We start from the raw sequence: 22,382 nt of genomic DNA, 5'->3' as shown, positions 1-22,382 counted from the left end.
TGTGTATCATTTTTGAATGATATATTTAATAATTGCAATTTTAGATTCATAAAATTAGAATTCCTTCTAAACTGATTGTTATATCATATTTATATATACTTCTCTACTTGTTTGAGACTCTTTTACGTTTTTTTTAAAAACTTCATTATTTAAAATTTCATCAGTTGAAAACCAGGCACAACATTTTATAATGTTTTATACAGTAAGTGAAACTGACTTTATAATCTTACTTCCTTTCCTATATTTATACCCACTTTCCTATATTAATCTTAAGTTTTAGCATTTAAAATATTCTTAATTCTAACAGTTGGCTTCATTTTTTGTACTTTCATTAATTTTAGCATTTGGAACATAATTTTTTTAATTCTCTTATTATGTATCTGTTGCTGGTAAAATTTGAAATTTAGAAAATACTTTGGCATTTTGTAGAGTGAAAACCAACTGACAAAATATGCAATGATTAAATTATTTCCATTGCTTAAACATTGGAAAAATATCAGACATTCTATAAAATGTCTTCTGTTTCTATGGAATATGGACTTTTCTTACATTGCAAGCAATATACCTAATAGACCTCTTTAATTCGTTTCATTATTTTTTTTCCAAAATGAGAATTGTTTTAATGAAAAAAGAACATCTTTTAAATATTAACCTTACCGTGACCTTTATTTCATACTTTACCTAAATAGCATTTGTTGTTCTATACTATGCCCAAAGAAAATGTACAATAATCCTTTATTTTATACTTTGTCTAAAAATGCCAGGTATTCTATATAAATTTTATGCATTGTTGATAACATTATTTTTTGTTATTAAAATTGATGCATTTTATTTATACATTATAATGTGAAAATTTCTATTGGATTATGTGAGGTAATTTTGTTATTTTTTTCATCTTATTGCATTGTTTTTATAGTTCTTGTACAATGAAGGGCCATTGTATTAGTGATAGACAAAGCTAGGAGAATTGTACAGCTATACACTTCATTTATGCACAAAGTGAAGGCAATGTGATAACTGTATAAATACTGTTTGTTGCTTCTTATATACAGGGGTGATTGTGCTCCGGAAAAATCTAAATTTCCGGATTTTTCGCTACCCGCGATCCTAAAGTTCCCTGAAATCCAAAATCCAGAAGTTTCAAGAAATCATCGATCACGTTTATATATAAAAATTCTTGTATATTTTATTTAAAAATATTAGAACTAGAATTTATACTTGGCATTTCTTTCATTTTATAAATATTTTTTCTGGTAGAATAATAAATGTGATTAGAGATAAAATAAACTTTAACATAATTATTCATTTAAATTATGCTGCATATAATTCATTTATAATATCATGTTTTCAAAATTTCAATGATTTAAATTTATAAAGATATTAATTTTTTGAATGATTTTACTCAAGAAATTTTCAGGATTTTTGAGTTAGGCCCACAATCACCCCTGTATATATAGTGTAATGTATTATGTGTTGTTGCATATGTGCTATGGTTATTGTTAGTCAGACATTTTAAATGCCAGTATGAATAAGATTCCAGATTTATATGCTTTTTAACACCTACAATTAGTGTGAGGTGATTGGATAATTAAATGTTTAAAAGCTTTAGAGAAATAAGATTTTCAAGCCCAACAATATGTTGAGAATGCATGAATGTGATTAGACAAACTGTAAGAGTAATTAGCCTTTAAAGAACTTAGAGTGAGTTGGTGCAAGTGTATTGCATGTTGCATGTAGCTAGTGAAGTAAAATGTTAGTTCAATTTACCATCCACTGATTAACTACACCCATAGTGTTAGGTATATATGCAGTTACCACTGTGCATTGAAGTGGAGGTCCAGCTCTACGCAATATGCTTATCATTGTCTATCTGTGATTCAATGGTAGTTCAGTGTATTGATTGAAATCAAACTGCCCAATATTATGAAGCTTAAGATTTTCTCTACTCTATTATATTTATTGTTGAATGATATTTTGAGTAAACTATTTCATTAAAATTTTTAAAAATGTGTCTGAACTATGCAATATTAAGAATGTTTTGAATTACAATGAAAAATATTTGAATTTAATCTTTTGTGATGGTGTCAGTTAGAAAACATGCCCTTTAAAATATGTATATGTATGTATGAAAGTAGTGTATGTTTTAGGCAATGGAGAAAGACTTGTTTTAAGCAGAGCTATATTTTGATAATATTTTTTTTTATCAAATTGTTGATTGATTTAAAACAAGATATATTATATTTGTGCATTTTTTCCTTATAAAGATTGAGCAAGATAAAGTAAGGGTACTTTTAAACTTATGCAGAACATTACTCTGAACGTTTACGAAAAATTAATTTTTTTTCCTTGTTTAAAATACAGAAATTTGAAAATGCTGCAAAATCCCTAACTTCATTTCTAAGTGCACTCGAATATTAAATACTAGTTTGAGCCTCAAAAACTTTTATGAAACCTATCTGTTTACAAAATTTATCTAATAGAGATATTTTGCTGGTCATTTGTTTATTGTGCAAAGTTTTTAGCAGCACATGTGAAACTTTTTGCATTAGCCTTTTGTTAAAATACATATACTTTTTGTTTTTAGTTAATTAACTACAGAACCCACTTAGTCTTTCATTAATAGATAAACTAGGGAGTATGTTACTCTTTCAGGGTACGTAACGTTTTTAAAGGTGCTTATTTTTGATTTGCGTTTTTAAAAGCCCTTAAAGGAACTTTTTTTTTTTATTCGGGATTTGTAAAAAGTGCTTAATTTTCTATCTTCAAAAAAAAAGATTTTTTTCTTGCCGTGTCGATTGTCATTCTAAATTACAAAAAATTCACGATTTTCACAATTTTCTCTGCAATATTTTTCAGAAACTAGTTACTTTATGATGATTATGTAATGTTTTTGAAAATGTTTTTGAATTTTATTGATTTTATGTTCATAAATTAAGAACTTTAAACGATGGAATTTTTTATTACTTACTGCACAGATCCTAACTAGGATTTTCTATTCGGTAAGTGATTAAAAATATTCTTTGAGTGCTTAAAAAGTACTTAAAGGGTGCTTATTTTTTGTTGAAAAATCTGGCCATTTGAGCTATCATTTCTAAAACTGGTTTTGGTTAAAGATGTTGATGGAAACACGACTTTCTATGTACCGAATGTGTCCGAGATGCCATTTTCAAGGAAATAAAAAAAAAATTCTAATCAAAGTGATTTGCAGCTTTTGAAAGAAGGTCAAAATTGTTTGTAAAAACTTGGAAGAAAAAGGGTGTTTTTCTATAAAAAAAAAAGTTTTGACTATTCTCTAATATAGAGATTAAAGAGCTTAATGGTAGAAGGTTCTGAATGATATTTTTGAATATCTCTTGAAAATATCGTCTGTTAGTCTTATTAAAACATACAACATTAATTTTTGCCGAGACCCTAAATTTTGCAGATCTCAGTTTGTGAAGGATCTAAAGTTACAATTTGATTGTTTTTGGAAAGGAAGAAGGTTTTCCATGCATTTGACTATAGACGATCTCTGAATACCCTTCTTTGGTCAGTATTTCAGTTGCAAATATCAGTGGAAGAAGGTTTCAAATGCAATTGGTAACATGATTCATGAGTAACCTTCTAAAGCCTTGCTTCTGACTCCAAATTATAATGCTAAGAGTGCAGTTATTATGATGTGAATAGTTAAATTGGGAATTTATAGAGTTTGCCAAATGGAAGCTTGTGCACCAGAAATAAAGGCAAGTCGTTTTTACTTTTTGTTATCAATATATAAATTTTACAGCTAATTTACTGAAATTCAAAAATTTTCATTTCTTAAAATCCCTCCCTTTAATATAAATTGTACTATAATTTTGACATGGATGTATGCTATAATGTTGGAAATTATTATGTATACTATAATTGAATTTATACTGTAATTTTTTTATGTATGCTGTTTTATGTTCAACACTTTCATTTTAAACTATGCATTTTTAAAGCTTATAAAAATGGATAATTTGTATTATAATCAAAAGCCTTAAATAAATACACTGCCTATAACTGAAACAAATGTATTTTTGCTGTAGTTTTTTTTAGTAGACGTAGAATGTATTAAGTTTCTTTTCTTATGTATTCATATAGATTTATTTTGTGCAATACATATTTAGCATCTAAGCACTTTTATTTTTTTGAAATGAAGTTGTAGAAATGATTGAATGTTTTAATATATTTTAGATTGTATGTAAATTAAATGTAAACTTTGTTGAGGGGTTAGACAAATTTCCAGTACCCAAAAATTAGATAGCTTTATTTCTTTTCCGTTTTTAAAGTGCATTTACTACAGCAATTCTTGTTTTAATTATTGTATACACTTATTTATAAGTTATTGAGAAAATGCTTGGGAGATATAATTGGATTTCTTTGAGCATATCCTTGATTTTTTTTCTTATTAAAAACAGTGTCATTAAGGATAGATTATACAACTTCAATGTATGGCGTCAACTTATGGCGTGAAAACTAACAAGCAAACTAAAAACAGTGTTTCTAAAATAAATGACTCAAATTTACTGACCAACCTTAAGTGATTCTATCCAATTTTGTTACTCTCTAATTAGATCTGTAATTTGAATTCAGATTTATTGGTTTGGAGGAGTCATAATTTGTTTCTTTTAGTAATCAAAATTTTAATTTATATGCTAAGCATAGCTCAGTCTTACTACTGATTTATGAAATCATTTTGAGAACTAACATTTAAACTACATATATATAAACAGGGCTCTCATTTTTCTATACATTTTGAGAAAAGTTCTTCTAGTTGTAGCTAAGATTATTTTTAATGTATCATTCTTTGTTTTGTAAATTTGATTTAGGGTTATGTTCCACTTCACTACGTGTAAATGATTCAAAGGTTCAAGTACTAACTACGTAACTAAAAAACCACTAAATGTTATATTTTGAAATCTGTGTTGACTTGAAGATAGCAAGCTTGCTTCCATAAGGTTAGTTTTACACAAAATTTGTTCCTAACAAATGCAATGAAACTCGTTCCAAAGAACATATTTTTTAACAGAACTGGTTAAGTTTTGGTGCATAAAATTGATTTTTTCTAAAATAGAGAAGGGAATAGTCTTACACAAAAGATTTTCAAACATAAACCAATTGATCATAGAGCTAGAGAGTGCCTAAAACATTGATAGTTGTAATTTTAAAACCATTAGGTTATTAAACTGGCTAGATCTGCACAGAGAAATGTTCTAGAGAAAGCAGAGGCCTATCCTGCACTATTGTGCTGACGACGATGATCTTTAATGTGTACAGACGGAGAGGAAAAAAAGTAATCAAATAACTTATTTTTGATGCTGTAGATTTGTATAGCCCCTTCAGTAGTTCATGAAATGCCTTTGATTGTTTTTTTTTATATTTAGAGATTTTAGTTTTATGAAATCTGAGAGAGAAAAAAATGTGCCTGCTTTAATAATGTGTTAAGTGGCTGACTCTTGCCGTATGCATTATTTGTTTCAGCTACCAATGTACATTTAAATACAAACTTGCATCTCTTGTATGTGATGTCTTGTTGAAAATTTTGAAATATATTAAAAGAATTAACTTGAAAATTATGTTTTGAGATATATTTCCATAGTCTTTTCTTTTATGCTGACATGTTTTAAATATTAAGAAAGACATACATTTATTCAACCCTACAATACATCAATTCTTCTCTAAAGTTGATAAATTTATTTTAAAAAATTTTTAGGCAGTCTTAGAAATTTTTTCAAAAAATGCATTCTATGTCATAAAACATGATAAAGTAATTTGCTACAGAAGTAAAGAGTATTTTTTCTTTCTTATTAGAAAAAGAATAAGATAGAAAAGTAAAATTTAAATGTATTTTAGAGTTAATTTTATGCATACTTTTGCTGTAATTAATTTTTATTTGTTAATTTTATTTTAAGTTCTAGTTTACAGTATTTTTAGGTCAAAATTATTTAGTTTATCTTTTACTGAAATCTTTCAACTTTATTTTATTCTGTCCACTTTCTTGAAATGCCTGGGTCCTAGCTAAAAGTTCCTAAAGATATAAGGATTTTTTTTAATTAACTTCTATTTTAAATTAAATATTTCTGAATCCTTTTTTCCCCCCTATCTTTTATCCCTTAACATGCTTCTATCTTTCCAGAACAAAAGTAAATCTGGAACAGTATGAAAAAGTAAGTAAGTCTTGAACAAAACTAAAGTCTGCATTGCTCTCTAAGTGTAACAGTTATTGCTGTTACTTTATTTTATAACCAGTGGCTATCAGCTGATTCACGCAGTTGATGTGTAACTTTTATTGTTCTTTCTCGCATCCTTGTAATTTTGAATTAATTTCTAAGGACAAGAAAACTCTCCAATCTTGCCTTTGTGAAAGATTTAATGGGTGCAAATTCATTTATGACCAGCTGCTATTGTGTCCTTGAAGCCCATCCAGCTTTATAACACTTTCTTGTCTAAAAAGTAAAGGCGGCTGGTGCTTATAACTGACCTACATCATGTTGTTGGTCTTGAAATTGTGAAGCCTTAACCTCTATGACCTTCATAGCCCAAAAACTTGCTACTGCATTTTTTTTTTACTGTGAAGGATGAGAATAGTATACTAATTGACAAGCTATTGAGTTGTACTCGAGTTTATTAAATAGGAAGTGAGTGCTGTATCTGCTTAGCCAGAGATTCTCAATTTGTGGACCATGGGACGTCTTAATGTGGTCCGTGAGTGTTATTAAAATAAGCATTGCAAGCAATTATTCAATTTGGATGCTCCATTGAAAATGCTATTTTTATCCATTAAGGTAAAAATTAGAGCCAACAATAAGTTTGGGGCTAAATTAAACATATTCAATGTTTAAAAACTGATTTCTGTTGTCCTGATGAAGGTTGCCCTTTGAGCATCCGAAACAGCTGTCTGCATTTAATAATATTTTTGTGCTCTTTAACGTTGTTTCCTTAGTTTATATTCAATGTTTATTAAATTATTTCAAAGGATTAATAGTAATCTCAGGCCTCTTGTTCAGAAACTAGGATAAGACTATCTTTTCTTAAGTATACAGGGTGTTCCAAAATTATCTTTACATCACCTGGCTTGAAATTGATTACAGACTGGAAGTGCTTAGGGCCACCAATGGTGCGTATGTTGAAGTGTACTAAACAAAACTTTATTAGTTGCAGTAATACATGCAAAAGACAGAATATAAATATCTTGTTTATTTTCGAAGTTATGAATTTTTGAAGTTGTAAAGAGAATTTTAGAGGAAATGCCTCATTCAATATTTTATTGTCATACTTTTGCTATTGGGGCAACATAACCTTAAATAATATATTCTGTTTAGTTTATGTGTAATAAACGATATAGGTTTTTATTCATTTTCTTGTTGGTGATTTGGTAAAGCATCTAGTATTCCTTAGGTTATGAAAAGATTGAGAATTACTGTCTAATCTGTCTTGACTTATCTCCCTTTTTAAATCCAAACTTTACTGTTTTTCCAATTCATATGCAATGTTATGTCAACCATCTGATAGAATAAGTCAAGTGAGCTTGTAAACAGTTTTTATTTACTATTGTCCCAGTTTTTATTTACTATTTGCCAAGTTGAAGTTTTAATGATGGAGGAACAAAAAATTGATGGTTAAATGTACTCAGGTTTGTTGCCATTGAAAGAGAGTGTTATGCATGATATTATTATCTACACAGATTAGCACCTCAAATAGTACACTAGCGTTTGACTTGATTTTGTTTACCAAACAAATTAAATTTAAAAGATGAATATTTTAATAGAGAATCGCAATTGTTTATAAATGTTTCAACTGATGTCCTCATATGAGTATAATTTCTGTTTGATTGAGTAAATCTATATCTCTTAATACATCCAACCCAGGGCGCCCCAAACTGGTGTTCCACCTTGAACTGATTGTATGGCATGATTCCCAGTAGATCAAAGTCAAGCATCAGTGAGCAGATGGGTGATGACTTTTACCAGCCTGCGAAGAGACAGAGGGTGCGTGTTATAGGTCCTCATTAAGCTGTTCTGTGGTAAAGTGCTCGACTTCACACTCAGGTGGTACGGATGCCAAAGTGCAGGAGTCATTCCCTCTGAGAAGAATGAAAATTATGATTGCATGTCTTCAGATCATCTTTGGCGATTTTCCCCAGACCATTGCCAATAGCCTATTGTGCAGCTCAAATGTTACAAAGTACTGCTACTACTATGTGCTCTGTAGAAAACTTATCTCCTGCTATCTTATATTTGTTGATGGACCGCAATGTCAAATTGGCCAACATTTTCATTGAGTAGGAATTGTGTACTTAAGTGTTTATCAGATATCAAAATGATTTAGATGAGTCTTTCTTTGCTAGATAAAAGTACCACAGCCATAGATACTAAAAACAGAGTTTGGCCCTTCAAAAGAAAAATTCAATTTTGGGTTGAATCTGTTGAAAAGAGGGAGATGGAGTGTTTTCTGCTGTTGAATGGTATATTAAAAGAAAACAATATGGAGCTTGCTAACAGAGTCTGTAGAGTTAGAGCTTTCTAGCTCCTTCATTGATATAATATGTGTCCACTCTCAATGTTTGAAGATGTCCTTTGTCCACCACTTTCCAACAGCTTGGGATACAATGCTGCAGGACTATGAACTGTATTCAGTTTTGACAAAGCCTATTAATCTATCCTGATGTAAATGCAGTTGTTGTCATCAGGCTCCAGGTTGATACCACCAAAACAAAATACAGCTTCTGTATTTAGTTTAGTTCTATTTATGTCTGGAAGCTGAATCAAACATACATTTCCAATTATCAAAAACATTTATGGGTCCCAAGATGAAATTTATTGGATGTCCCTACCTCAAAAAGTTTTATTTTCATGTTTGGTAGAATTTTTAATGAGCTTTAATTCAAAATTATAGTTGTTGTTACATTATCTCATATGTATAAAAAAAATTCTATGCTTTTTTTAAAAAAAAATATAATGAGGACATTTTTAGTTAGGAATTTTGACCGAGCTCCAGTCTTCTCACCCGTGACAATAATGTTCACCTTCTAATATTTTAAACAAGAACAACCATTTGCAAAGGTATGAGCTGTGAATCGCTTGGGTAACATTTGGCTAACTAAGAAAAGTTGCAAATTTGTTTTTTAAAGCTTTTTACTGTGGTAACAGACTTAGATTAACAATAAGGATCGTACCCTTGCAAGATCTTTACAAAGTATAGAATTGCCTTAATGTCTGTGAAATTAAAAATGAATTAATCTGTGTTAAAAATTGCATCACCATTGCTCAAATTTATTATTAACTTTGCATTCTTTTAATTTGTGAACCAAGATCAAAGCCTAGTGTTGCTTAAAAAATAAAACAATTAAAGCCGAATAACAGATTTTTTTTATTTATTATTTTCTAAAACAGTAACTGTCAATACTTCTTCGTTTTTCAGACTAAATTCAGGTATAAAAGCAGCATATCCTAAATACATAAAATATATACAGTTTGAAGACAAATTTAACAACCAAAAACAAGTGTTTGAGAACTGTGTATTAAATACCCATATAGTTGCATTCACCACATATGTCACACTTCATATGTACAAAAATTTTACACCATCATGCAATCAATGAATCAGGAAAAGAAAATATGCAACATTTTTCTATAGTAGTGCAGAGTTCAATGTAACATATTTTTTCATTCCTAATTATTTTCATCAATTTACATTTTAACCAACATAAAGTTTGATATATCCTACTTCACCATTCACAATTGATTTCACCCATTGATAGTAGCAGGATTTTTAATCCTGAATAGTAAAATATTCTTGTCTGCAGAGCTTTCACTTTTCTATTGTCTTATGTTCGCACTTTTCAGATCTCTCTTCTTTCAAGAAATACTTTTGCACTGGTGTAATTATTAACAGTACAGGATGAATGATTGCTATAGCTAACAAAATGCTGTCAAACACATTCACCTAAAAAGAAATCGTCAGGAGGTTATTTATTCATGCACTAAACTAATCACAGCTACTTAAAATGATAGGCTGAAGCACTATGTAAATTTCTGTAAACTATATCACGCACATTGCAGTTTCATATACTATATTTTGACTCCGTTTTTAGTTTTGTCAATTGTAGCTCGATAGGAAGTTTCATAATGATCTGCTTAAATAAAAGCATATTTTTGGGAGTTGTAAACTAATATTTAAGTGAGGAAAAAACACAGATGCTATTGAAATTGACAGCACTGAGAACAACAGTTTTCAAAAGAAGTTTTGTGAGTTGGAACTTTTTTTTTTTTAAACAGTAATTATTTTTGAAGCCTGTTACAGGCTTCTGTCCTAACAAGAATCTATTTTCTATTTAATATTTTGGTTATCTCTATAAAACTATTTAAGTAAAATGTCAATAAAAAAATAGCAAATTTAAAAATAAAGAAATTTCTAAAAGCAATAAATTGCACTGAAGCAGAAATGAGTGTACTATAGTTTCAGTACTATAAACAAGAACTTTCCTCAGTGTCTAAACGTCAAATAAAGGTTGAGAAGTGAGGAGACAAACCACCTGCAAAGTGGTTTTAACCGATAGGGACAGAGGAACAAATATGAACTAGGTAATAAAAAGATAAGAAACGGGTATGTCTGGATTTGGCGGGAACCCCTGAGTTTAACAGATCAAATTAAAATAGACTTCTAAATATTGGGAAACGGTGGGACACTCGTAAGATCAATAACTAAATTATTAGAATTTTTCAAAGTGTAAAATGACTCTCAAAAGTCAAGTTCAGTAGGTGAAGAGCAGTGTTGAATGATTTTAGTAGAATAAAATTCAAATCTGTGATTTGAATTCCAACTGTGTAGAGCGATAGATGATTAGTTAAGATCCTGATTTTGGACGTATCTTTCGTGCTCTTTTAAGTCGAAGTTTACGGGTAAGTTTGGAACCTGGTTCGAATCCCAGTCGATACGAATTCGGCATCCGGCTTTCACCGACCACAGCGCTGATGTGAAATATACTCAGTGGTAGACGGATCGTGGGTTAGAGTCCCCTTACCGTGGGAGGTTCTCGTGGTCTTCCTCTCCATGTAACGCAAATGCGGGTGAGCTCCATCAAAAAGTCCTCCACGAAGGCAAATTTCTCCCAATACTCGATCCAGGAGTTCCCTTGTCTTCTGGATTGGGTTCAAAATTACGAGGCTACGGAGTTGAACATTGGTAGTCATAAACCCATGAAATTGGGTCGACTGTTCAACGACGGTTATAAAATAAAAAATTATAAAATATATGCAACTAGTTAGGTCAAGTAAGCGATTCAAAGTTTGAACCCCTTAATTTTCATTTCTTGCGAATTGAAAATTTTTTGTCCAAAATTAGAAAATTCGTCTATCAAAAGATAATTCCATACAAAAAAATAATTCAAATAAATATTCAATAATTTTTCAATTTAATAATAGTCGAAAAAATTTTGAATTGTAAGGTATACAATTTTTTACATCATTATAGAGAATGTAATTTTACATAGTCGTGGATACAAACAACACTCAAATACAAACTTTAAGCGAAATCTGTCGAATAGTTCCTGAGAAATCGAATTTTAAATGTAAGACTTTAAAATTCGAATTCTTAGGAACTTTTAAAACCGATTTCGCTTAAATTTTGTATTTTGCTATGTAAAATAACATTCTTTAAAATCACGTAAAAAATTGCATGCCTCCCTATTCTAAATTTTTGAGTTCAGGTATAACAAATAAGATATATAAGCCAAAATTAAGTTCTCTAAGTATGTTTTCGCTTTGTTCTACAATTCTTAATTACAAAATGAAACAAGTTTGAACAGAAAAGTTTAGTGATTACAACACTTACATAGAGGACGCTTTTTGGAGACGATGCTTCCCATAGGAATAGGGGGAACTGGAAGAGACTAGCTATGGCTGACATAGTGCTCATGATTCCGAGCAGTTTGTTGAAATGTTCTGCTGGAAATCTGAAATGAATATATATAAATATTGTAAAATAGTGCAAAAAATTTGTGTGTTCACTAAAATGTGCAATCGCTATATATTTCTTTTTAATTCCTTGAGACTTCTACATTTGTTTTTTTAAAAATTTCTTCATCAATTGAATTTCTCCAACCATTCATATTTTGATTACCTGCATGAATTTTAGTCTACGTTTTTAGATTTCTTAAGGAATGGTTATCGCTATTAATATTTTAGTGTTTAATTTAGATTATGTAGATTGCATTTCGAACATACTGGGTTGTTCGGAAAGTAATTTTTTTCTTCTCGGTGGAGGACTGCATTGTATTTTTTCACAGCCAATTTAAAATTGGCGCATAATCATTATACATTTTGATAGCTGATATAGCAAGGTTTAAGGTTTGCTTGTGGAAAACTTCGTTTGTGTCTACGCTTAAGTTTTAGTTGATGCTTTTTCAAATATGTAAAGTGAAAAGCAGCATTTTATGCATATTTTACTATCGGAAAGGTAAAAATGCTATTCAAGCAAGAAAAAAATGCGATGTGTATGAAGATGTATCGACAGTAGTCCAGTGCCAAAACTGTTTTGTAAAATGTTGATGATGAAGGCACAATAAATTCAATGATTAACGACGAACCGGTGAATAACAACTCTTTTGATCACTCGTAGATTAAATTTATCGAATCCGACCATTCGTGATCAATTTAAACGCCACTAGGTTTAATCTCAAAGCTCGACTTATGGGTTACTTATCAGGGGTCTGTTTAGAACAAATTTGGGTCCGTTAACGGACCCTTCACAAAATATCTTTTCATTAAAACGGACCCTTCACAAAATATTTTAAGTTAAAAACGGACCCTTCACAAAATGATTTTCTTTTAATCGGACCCTTCACAAATTTGTTTATCTTCATTATTGTTTTATTAATCGAATAAACCCTTCCCAGGGCAGAAAACAAGAAAGATGGATGTAAACGAATTAAGTTTTGTCTTCGGCAGACGCTTCTTCCATAATTCGTACGAAATGAATATTCTGCGTTCAGCAGTATAGGCTAAATACCAAATATTTGTATGTTTCATCTCTAATTTAGAATGAGAACTTAATTTTTTTAATTAAAATTTTACAGTCCCGAGCATAATTTTGCGTCTATTTACAATTTTAAAAACTCCTTGAAAAAGTTTTTTGCTATTACCGGACCCTGGTTGAGAGAATGTGAGTAATTTTTTCACAATTTCACGAAAACCGGACCTTTCACAAAATGTTTGGACAGACCCCTGCTTATGTTCTTATTCAATTGAAATTTGTACCGTCAAGTTGAGAGAAAAGTCAACCATTTCTGATGTTGGACCAAGTACCATGCAACTGATTAAAAAATTTTCGAAAAATTATTCAATCAGCCTGAATTTACTTTTCGATTATTGCAGTGAGTTTGCTCTTATGCCGGGACTTTAAATTGGGAAGTATGCATGTTTTACTTTTAATTTATTCTTTTTATTTTAATCCGTTTTAACAAGCCGTTATTTTGCTCGATTTGTTTCAATTAATGTTTTATAAGGTTCTTAACAACACGCTTTAACCTTTCGAGGTAAAATAAATCAGTTTAACTGAGATTTGGATGATATACTTTTTAATGTTTCTAAAGGTATCTAGGCTCATTGCAATAGGCCTAAAAATGTCGGTCTGACTGGAAAATATTGAAGATTTTTTTCTCTATTCGCTTGACGTATTACAAATTGACGTTGGCTCTCTGTAAAGAGCTGGATTTTTCAATTCACCTATGACATATATCTATACCGAATGTTGTTCCAATTACAAAACGAAACTCAAATATAAAATTTTTGATATCAACAAAATATGCAAAACCTTAAAATTCTACTTACCGTATTCGCAAATAAGCAGTTCCAATTGATAGAAAGAAAGCTCTTAGTAAAGTAACTGCAACTATAGAAACATATATTGCAATCCTTTCATTGAAGAACTTGCAGATTTGAGCAATCACTTCCAACATTGTCGTTAAGAACATGGGCCAAAAGCATGAGCGTATCACGCTTAACATGGTTGTCGCTGAATCCGGATTGTCATCTTCTAAAATAAAAACCTTTTTTTTTTAATGGATTCTTTTTGATCTGAATGAAACCGTCATGTTAGAATTTTCTAGAAAAACATATTTAGTGTAATAAAGACTTATTTTAAAGCAAAGCACTGTCATCGATGTTAAGTATCTAATTTCTAAGAAAATTCATTATTTCTAAATCTACGACATGGTGGCATTGTGAATTTAAGTATTCCAAGTACGTTAAGATTGCTTTTTAGAATTATCTAAATCGGTATTCATCAGTTGAAATAATAATAAACGTAAATTTTAAGAGATCTAAATGCACAGTATTTAAGTACCTCGGCTGGATGTGTAGTGGCCAGGGAGCTAACCTCACATTCGAAAGTTCCTGGGTTCGAATTACGGATGTTCTTTCATTCTCTGAACTATCTGTCCTTACTGTAGGAGCAACTTTGGCCTACCTTATATGGTGCCCTTGAAAGAGTGGCCAATAAATCTGCCCTGCTGATACTTGAATGACGAGTGTCAATCAGATTGTCATTTTTTTTTAAAAAAAGGTATTAAAGTACCTATTTAGGCCGGGATGGCCTGGTTGGTAGGGCACTGGGCCCATGTTCAAGAGGTCGTTGGTTCGATCCCTGCTGACCGAAGACTCTCCGTGTAGTAAAATGGTGACTGATGCACGTTAAATCTGTCGAGTCACAAAGTCCTCCATGTTCCCATAATAAATCTATACCTCCGGGAGTACTCATCCAAGAGTTTCCTTGTCTTCTGGATTGGTTTAAAATTACAAGTCTACGGAGTTGAACATTAGTAATCGTAAATCAAAAAATTGGGTCGGCTGTTCAACGATGGTAATATTTACAATTCTGCAATTAAAATTTTTTGAAAGGTTGTTTTACTATTAGACTTTTTTGGATTTTTGATAAATACGCTTTCGTATACGGAATCCGCTTTTTGCTTGCTTTCGTTCAATTTACGTTAAGACTGCTTTTTAGAAATATCCAAATCGGTTTTCATCAGTTTAAATAATATTAAAAGTAAACTTAAAATTTTTAAATGTATAATTTTATTGCTGTATATGCTTGGAAAAAATTCGTAGAAGTTCTAAAAACTATCAAGCGTTATTCTGATCTAACGAATGTTTACTGTGAAGGAAGGAGTTTACTGTGAGGAAAATTTCATTGTTGAATGATATTTTATCATAAAAAGCCTCACCCGAGATCGAGAAGGGAGCTTAGGCAACAATAATAAGTATATTGGTATATAATCACAATCATATAAGTATATAATCATAAGTAATTTGTATTTTCTATTTTTCACCAGATTTTGTTAATCAGTTCGGTAGAAAAATTGATTTTTAATTTAAAATTGATCGACTGTCACTCATTTATTAGAGTTTCATTGCATCGCTTTTTACTTTTTCTTAAACTTGAAATAATTTTATTATAGTTATAGACTTATACTGGAATTTCGCCATAGCTTCCCTAACTATACAGTTTTTTTTACGGCTTCTCAAAAATGGAGTGAAAAAGTACACACATTAGCTGTTTCAAATTCATTTTTTAGTTAGAAAAAAGCTAAAAACTTCATCGAAATATCACAGATTACTGCTTAGGATGATAAAATTGAAAACATCAAAACCTATTTGATTGCCGGAAAAAAAAGAGAGGCGATTATAATGAACATTTCAAATTTTCACCAGGCAATCAAACTGTTTTTGATGTTTTCCATCCCTTTCTTCCTCAAGCACATTCGACAGATTTCGAAGGTGTTTTTGTTTTTTCTATTTTTACTTGAAAATTTGAGGCATCTAATGCGTATATTTCTTTAAATTCATTTTTGGACTAGGATTCTAAAAAAATATATTTAAAGGTGGTTATTTCGGAACACACTGTATAACAGTAAGTAGCAATAATAATACATTTATGATAAGATAGATATTCTCAAAATATGAAAGAAAAAAAGTGAATCATTACTGCTTTTTTTAGTTACCCTCCTTATGCTCCAATCCATGAAAATGCCGCCAATTGGAGCCAAAAACAAACCAGTCACTTGAAAGAGGCCATATAATTCCGAAAAGAATGCATCTACATGAAATATAGAAGAGTTTTCAGTCATAGAATAACATAAAGTACTATTTATGTTCAAGGCACTCATAAAACATAATACTCCATGGTAACCATATACTATGGTAAGCTCTTCGGGCAAATGTTAGTCACTCAGAGAAATCATAGCAAGCCAGGGACAAAACTATGGCGTAATAGAAAAAAGTCAGCGGAAGTGAAAAAAAATTCACAATTGAGATTTTTATATGTTTGGTATTTTTGTATGATAAGCTACTTATTGCGAAAAAAAATTTAAAGAAAGTTTTATTCAGTCTGTTTTTCGAAATTGCATTTTAGCGTTCATAGTATTGGCAATGGAAAAGAAATAGTTGTCATTGTCGAGCCACGTTTCTCGAAATCTGTCGAAAAACACTGACGTTCTTTTTTCAAGTGCACAACAGAAAAAAGTCTGCTGGTTTGATGTGTTAATTATTATTTTTATTTTGGATTTGGACCGTTTACTGAGATGGCCACTAACGTGAACCGCTTTTTTTTTTTTTTTAAATTTCGTATGATCAAGTGTTGCCGTTTAGTCAGTATCTCTATAATAAGTATGTTGTTGATAATCATATTTTTTCAATAAAAATCATTGGACTGGCAGAATGACTTGTTTTATGAATGTAACACATTCTATTACATCTTGAATAGTCTGCAAAATCATCCTGATTTGAACGTTATAAAGAATCTAAGACGTATTAGAACAGTTTTCAAAAGCCAAAATTATCATCAATTTGATTGTTTTTAAGCTTCAGCGAGTGGTTTAAACTAGGTGGCTCACATACCTGTAACATCTTGTGGTCTCGTTTCCTAACAGAATCCTAGCTCTTAATTATTTCCACAGGGGTAACTAGTTTCTAAATACTGTTGTTAATAATAATTTGTGGGGAAAACTATTTCCTTAAATTACAAAAGGAATAGTTTAAATGAAATAAATGCTACAAGGTGCCTTACTGAATCTGGAATTTCAAAAGTATTATAAAAAGTGAATGATTAGTTTAAAGTGCTTTAAATATACAAGAATACATAGTAAACATAAAAGCATCTAGCTTTCATACTTAAATAAAAGAGCGTATAATCTTTTTCCGTATGCGCTGGGCAAGTCTTTTGGTAACATTAGCCAAAGATGCCAGCAGCTCCGAAATCGACAAAATATTATAAAAAACAATAGAGAACTGCAAACTAAAATTTACAGATGCTTGGTTAATTTTGCCAACTTTTTGAAAGTCTCGACACGGATTAACTGTAGCAAAGTGGCGTATTCATAAGCCTTTGAAGAATTATTCAGAAGTAGTGATGAGTAAAAACTCTATAAATCGAATATACGAAACCAAGAATCATACAATAAAAGACTATCACTCGTAAATATTTATCAGCTGGCCTGAACAAGTTAGCACCTCTGCAGCACCCTATAGCAATATCTTTTCAAGATCTAACGCTGAACCATCACGCACCATTTTTATAAAATACACTCTTAAGTATAAGTACATCCTATTCCTGTCCATTGCTCCATCGTAATTAAAAAGCTTTTTAAATGTTTGTTTAAGATAGTGGTATAGAATCGTTCTCCTCATTCTAGCTCTACCAAAACAAGAGCTGTTGTTAATTCGTCTGATTCCCTGTCGCAATTTGTATTCAATTGCTTATGAATATAAAATACAATGTACAAATGAAAGAATGCTTCAAACCTTCATCTCGATCAGTCGTAATCCTTTCAGACCATAGATGGAGAGTTCCAACATAAATGATAGTGTAGAGCAACAACCAACAAAACCAATACTGGTGCAACAAATAGGAGACGGAAAATAAAGACTCACGAAGTGGTACGGATTTTGTTGAATCAACAGAGACCTGTTTATCTGAAAAAAATATTACTAATTAAATAAAATTATGCAACTGAAAAGCAATTTCCATTCTCCAATCATTACATAGTAGAGAATAGAGATGGAAGAGCAGTTATAGAATATACGGGTAGATGAAATACGGGCAGTTACTGAATATACGGGTAGATGAAATACGGGCAGTTACAGAATATACGGGTAGATGAAATACGGGCAGTTACAGAATATACGGGTGGATGAAATACAGGCAGTTATAGAATATACGGGTATGGGGAATATCAATTAAGACATTTTAAGCTAACACTATAATCACCTAAATCTAGTAATGTAAAGTTTCACGAAATGGCAAAAAATAATAATAATTCTCGGACTTTTTTAATTGTGTCGGTGTATAATTTTTAGTTTTGTGCGTGATTACGTAGCCTGATTCGTTTACTACTGATTCCGATTCGTTATAATTCGAATTAATACTGATTCGTTGATTTTTAGCGAAGTTTTTTACATCATAGGAAACACGGATATTCAGACAGTTAAATAATAAGCAAGCTAATATGTTTAAGTAATTAATGAAATTTAGTTTTAGTAAAATTTACTGTTTCTGACAAGTGATAGCCTGCCAACGTTTCTTACCATTCACACATTGCGCTCACCAAGTTGAACCGACTTTTTTGAATAAAAACTCTAAATTGAATGTGATTAAACCCTATTCGATAGGATAAATAGTTAAGAAGTTAAAAGGATTTTCTATGTATTAAAAACTCGTAAAGGAGGGCTGACGCCACTGTTTTGGGTGTTCAACATAATGTTAAATTTTGTTACGTTGCAATAAAACTTAGAAGCTTGAGATCACACAGGTGAGTTGAAAATGTACAGGGAGTACGATGAAACAAATAACTTATCATTTGACAATTAGTTCGATGATAATTTGTAAAACTTGTACAAAAAAGCACCATGCGGGCCGTTGCTTAGGCTGCTTTTGATGGAACTAACCTGCATTTGCGTTACACAGCAGTGTGGGCTATTAGCGACGATTTTTTTTTAGATTTTTATTTTACAACCATCGTTGAACATTCGTCCCAATTTAGAGTTTACTGCTACCAATGTTCTACTCCATAGCCTTGTAATTTTGAACTCAATCCAGAAGACAAAGGAACTCTTGGGTCAAGTATAGGGAGAAATTTGTTTTCGTTTAAAACTTTTTGATGGAACAAATCCGCATTTGCTTTACATGGAGAGGAAAGCCTACACCCGTTACCCCGACTGCAAGGGGACTCTAACCTATGACCCGTCTTCCATTGAAGATATTTTACGTCAGCACTGTGGTCGGTGTGAGCCGGGTGCGGAATTTGCATCGATCAGTCATCTCTGGGATTCGAACCTGGTTCACCTCACTAGAAGGCGAACGTTCTATCCCCTGAGCTACCACGGCTCATTTACGACGGTTTGGGACGGAAACATCCCTGAGGATGATCCGAAGACATACCATCACAATTTTGATCCTCTGTAATCGGCTTCGGTAGCTCGATAACCTGCTCCCGAAGTCGAGCATTTCACGGTAAAACAGTTTAACGACTACCGATACCGAACACCCTCTGTTCCTTTTGTAGGCAGACCAAAGTATTTACTCACCCGCACACTGACCGCAGCTACTAATGCTTGACTTCGGTAATAAGCTGGGAATCGTGTCTTAGCTATTAATCCACTGCTGGATGATATAGCTTTAAGAATAATTATTATTAGAATAATTATTAGAATTTAAGAATATTATTAGAACCAGAATTCCAGATTTAATTATATTGGTCCTCGTTAAACTGTTCTACCGTAAAGTGCTCGACTTCGCGTGCAGGTCGTCGGGCTACCGAAGCGGGGGTGCCATCCCCCTGCAGAGGATCAAAATTGTGATGGCATGTCTTCGGATCATCCTCAGGGATGTTTCGCCAATAGCCCATTGTGCAGCTCTAGTGCGGCCTAAATGAACAACAACAACCAAATTTAATTATTTTTTTTAAATGTTTAAAGCTTGTATTTTTCTTTTTGTTGCAAAACAATAAAAAAATTTTCAAATTCCTATACAAATTACAATTTTTGATTGACAAAGATGGGTGTAAAACTGAATGTTCGGAAATTTTTGAAACTTGACTACCATACTTTTTTTTCTTCCATTTTTGAAAAGGAACATGTTGCTACAGTTTCAAAAGTAACAGTAAAGTAACAGACCTAAATATTTTCTTAAAATGTTTAAAAACTGAAAATTAAATATTTCCTTTTGTACCAAACCGTTGATAAATGTTTCTTATTCATGTATATCAATCACTTTAATGAAATATTGAAATGATAAAAAAAAGAAAAAAAAGTAACAGAGAGATGGAAAAAACATATTTATTCATTGTGTTTCTCCTGTTATCGCATTATTTTGTGTCTTAATATAAGTTTTTTCACCTTGTAATTTCCCAGGCTGTATTATTTTTTAAACGAATACAAAACTGTTTAATGTCCTTTTACAATAGAAAGTAATACCGCTTTTACGATACATTGCATAGCTGATGGACAACCAAGGTCAAAGTCATAATTACAGAGTTTGTAAAAAACACGTGTTTGACCAACTGTTACATGGGGCGTGAATATATCAATACATCAAAAGACAGATTAACGCTGTTTCTGAAAATAGAGTACAATTTAAGCTAACATTATCGTCGGGGGTCTTTCATAGTGAAACGTTCAAAAACAATCCGGTTTTTTCATTTTTTAGGATTGAAACTTTTTCTCATTCATTGCTTGTTTGTTAAAGCAAGTTTTAGACGGTTGTTGTCATAACGTGTTTTAGCCATTTTTAAAAATCTAACAAATTTACAAGAAATAAAGAAATTAGCCGAACTGCATAACACATTCTACACTATTATACAGGGTTATTCATTATCTGGACCAGTGGTTTCCAGCTGGTGGCCCGGGGGCCGCATCCGGCCTGCGAAGCCTTTTTTTGTGGCCCGCGAAATAAAATGTATTAGTTGTCCTTTTTTGTGGACAATTTTCGTAAAAAATCTATATGGGTTTAAAATACTTTTCTCGTTAATAAAAACCTAATTTCTTCGTTTCTATGAAATTTGTCATACCAACGGTGCAAAAAAAATTATTTCTCAAATTTTGCATTCAAGAAAATATTTATTCAAATACAAAAATAATCGTGTATGTTGCTCTTTTTTATTTCATTTTTTTTTTTGTATTTTGTGAATATAATTTAGCATGTGCGCATCAGAATTTTTCTCGATGAAATTCTCCGATTTAATTTTTTGAAACCACTCATTTTGGACGAAAATATTTACACACACATTTGTAGATTTAAAATTTAAAATCTAACTATCTATTCTCTGGTGGTTGCAGTAGACAAACCTCAATTTTGTCATTGAACATTATGTGTGCTACTATGTAAGTTTTAATACCAACCTTTTTAAAGCTTTATATCTTAACAATTAGATATCTGTTGCACATTAATTGTTTAATACAGGGGTGCACATTAAAGTTATTGTAGCCCGAATTTTTTAATATGCAATTAAATATTTTGAAAAATCTATTTCTTATTTTAATTTGTAATTCAATACTTTTGTTTTGTACAACTTGGTAAAAATCTGACAGTAATATTTAATGTTCCTTCAAACATAAAAGAGTTGTACGTAAAATTTTGATAAAGTTGCGGCCCGCCATTTGATTTGTGTTTTTAATTATGGCCCCCGGCCTCATGTAAGTTGGAAACCCCTGATCTAGACTTCAGAAGGATTTAAATAACACTAATAGTAAAACTATGCACATATATTAATAACTTTTGAAATAAAGATTGGGTCTTCTCGTCTTAAGATGCTATCTTAATGATTCGAGGGCGAAGAACTGACTCAGAGGTTGCATAATTTCTCATAGGGTACTATCTAAACGACCGAAATGAAGTACGCCAAACTAACATCATTCCATTCCGCGATTGAGTTTATTAATTGTTTTTAGCTGTGAGCATGAGACTGTGCTCAGAAAAAGTTATTTCAAAACTTTGAAGCAGAATTTTTATTAAGCCTACGTTTTTATTATTTTGTAATTAATTTAAGTCAAAATAAGTGAAAAATATTACATCTAGCATTTTAATAATTTATAGTTACGAAATACAGCATTAAATACGGGTGTCTTTTTCTGCGTTAAATATAAAATTTTTTTAAACGAGGCTCACTTCCGAACAATTTTTCAAATTTCCAGTTATTTAGAAAGAAGAGAAACAGTTATTCATCATTGAAATTTATGTAATTTAAACAATCAATTATTGATAAATTTTTGAAAATTTCTTTTTCGGATTTTATATTTAAGTACAAATATAATTCTGAAATTTTAACAGATTTTTCAGTAACTATTAGATAGTTTTTTTTATATTTAAAATTTCCAAAATATCTATAA

The 22,382-nt window shown here is 31.1% G+C and overlaps 1 protein-coding gene across 2 annotated transcripts in view; it reads right to left on the bottom strand.

Moving 5' to 3' along the window:
- Positions 1–9,353: 9,353 nt before the first annotated feature.
- The window catches only part of LOC107440994 (equilibrative nucleobase transporter 1), a 104,953-nt gene continuing 91,924 nt past the window's right edge, over positions 9,354–22,382 (bottom strand). For both annotated transcript variants that reach the window (XM_016054115.5, XM_016054114.4), the window contains exons 9-13: positions 17,802–17,972; positions 15,988–16,098; positions 13,833–14,037; positions 11,836–11,956; positions 9,354–9,948 (exon numbers count right to left, since the gene is read on the bottom strand). In XM_016054115.5, the coding sequence (XP_015909601.1) occupies positions 9,814–9,948; positions 11,836–11,956; positions 13,833–14,037; positions 15,988–16,098; positions 17,802–17,972 (743 nt within the window). In that variant the 3' untranslated portion in view covers positions 9,354–9,813. The remainder of the gene's footprint in view (positions 9,949–11,835; positions 11,957–13,832; positions 14,038–15,987; positions 16,099–17,801; positions 17,973–22,382) is intronic.

Source organism: Parasteatoda tepidariorum, chromosome 4 (assembly GCF_982258835.1).
Source record: "Parasteatoda tepidariorum strain Cologne lab strain chromosome 4, Ptep-v5.0, whole genome shotgun sequence".
Classification (NCBI taxonomy): Eukaryota; Metazoa; Arthropoda; class Arachnida; order Araneae; family Theridiidae; genus Parasteatoda; species Parasteatoda tepidariorum.
The sequence above is the reverse complement of the archived record's forward strand: the minus strand, read 5'-3'. Positions and strand labels throughout refer to the sequence as shown.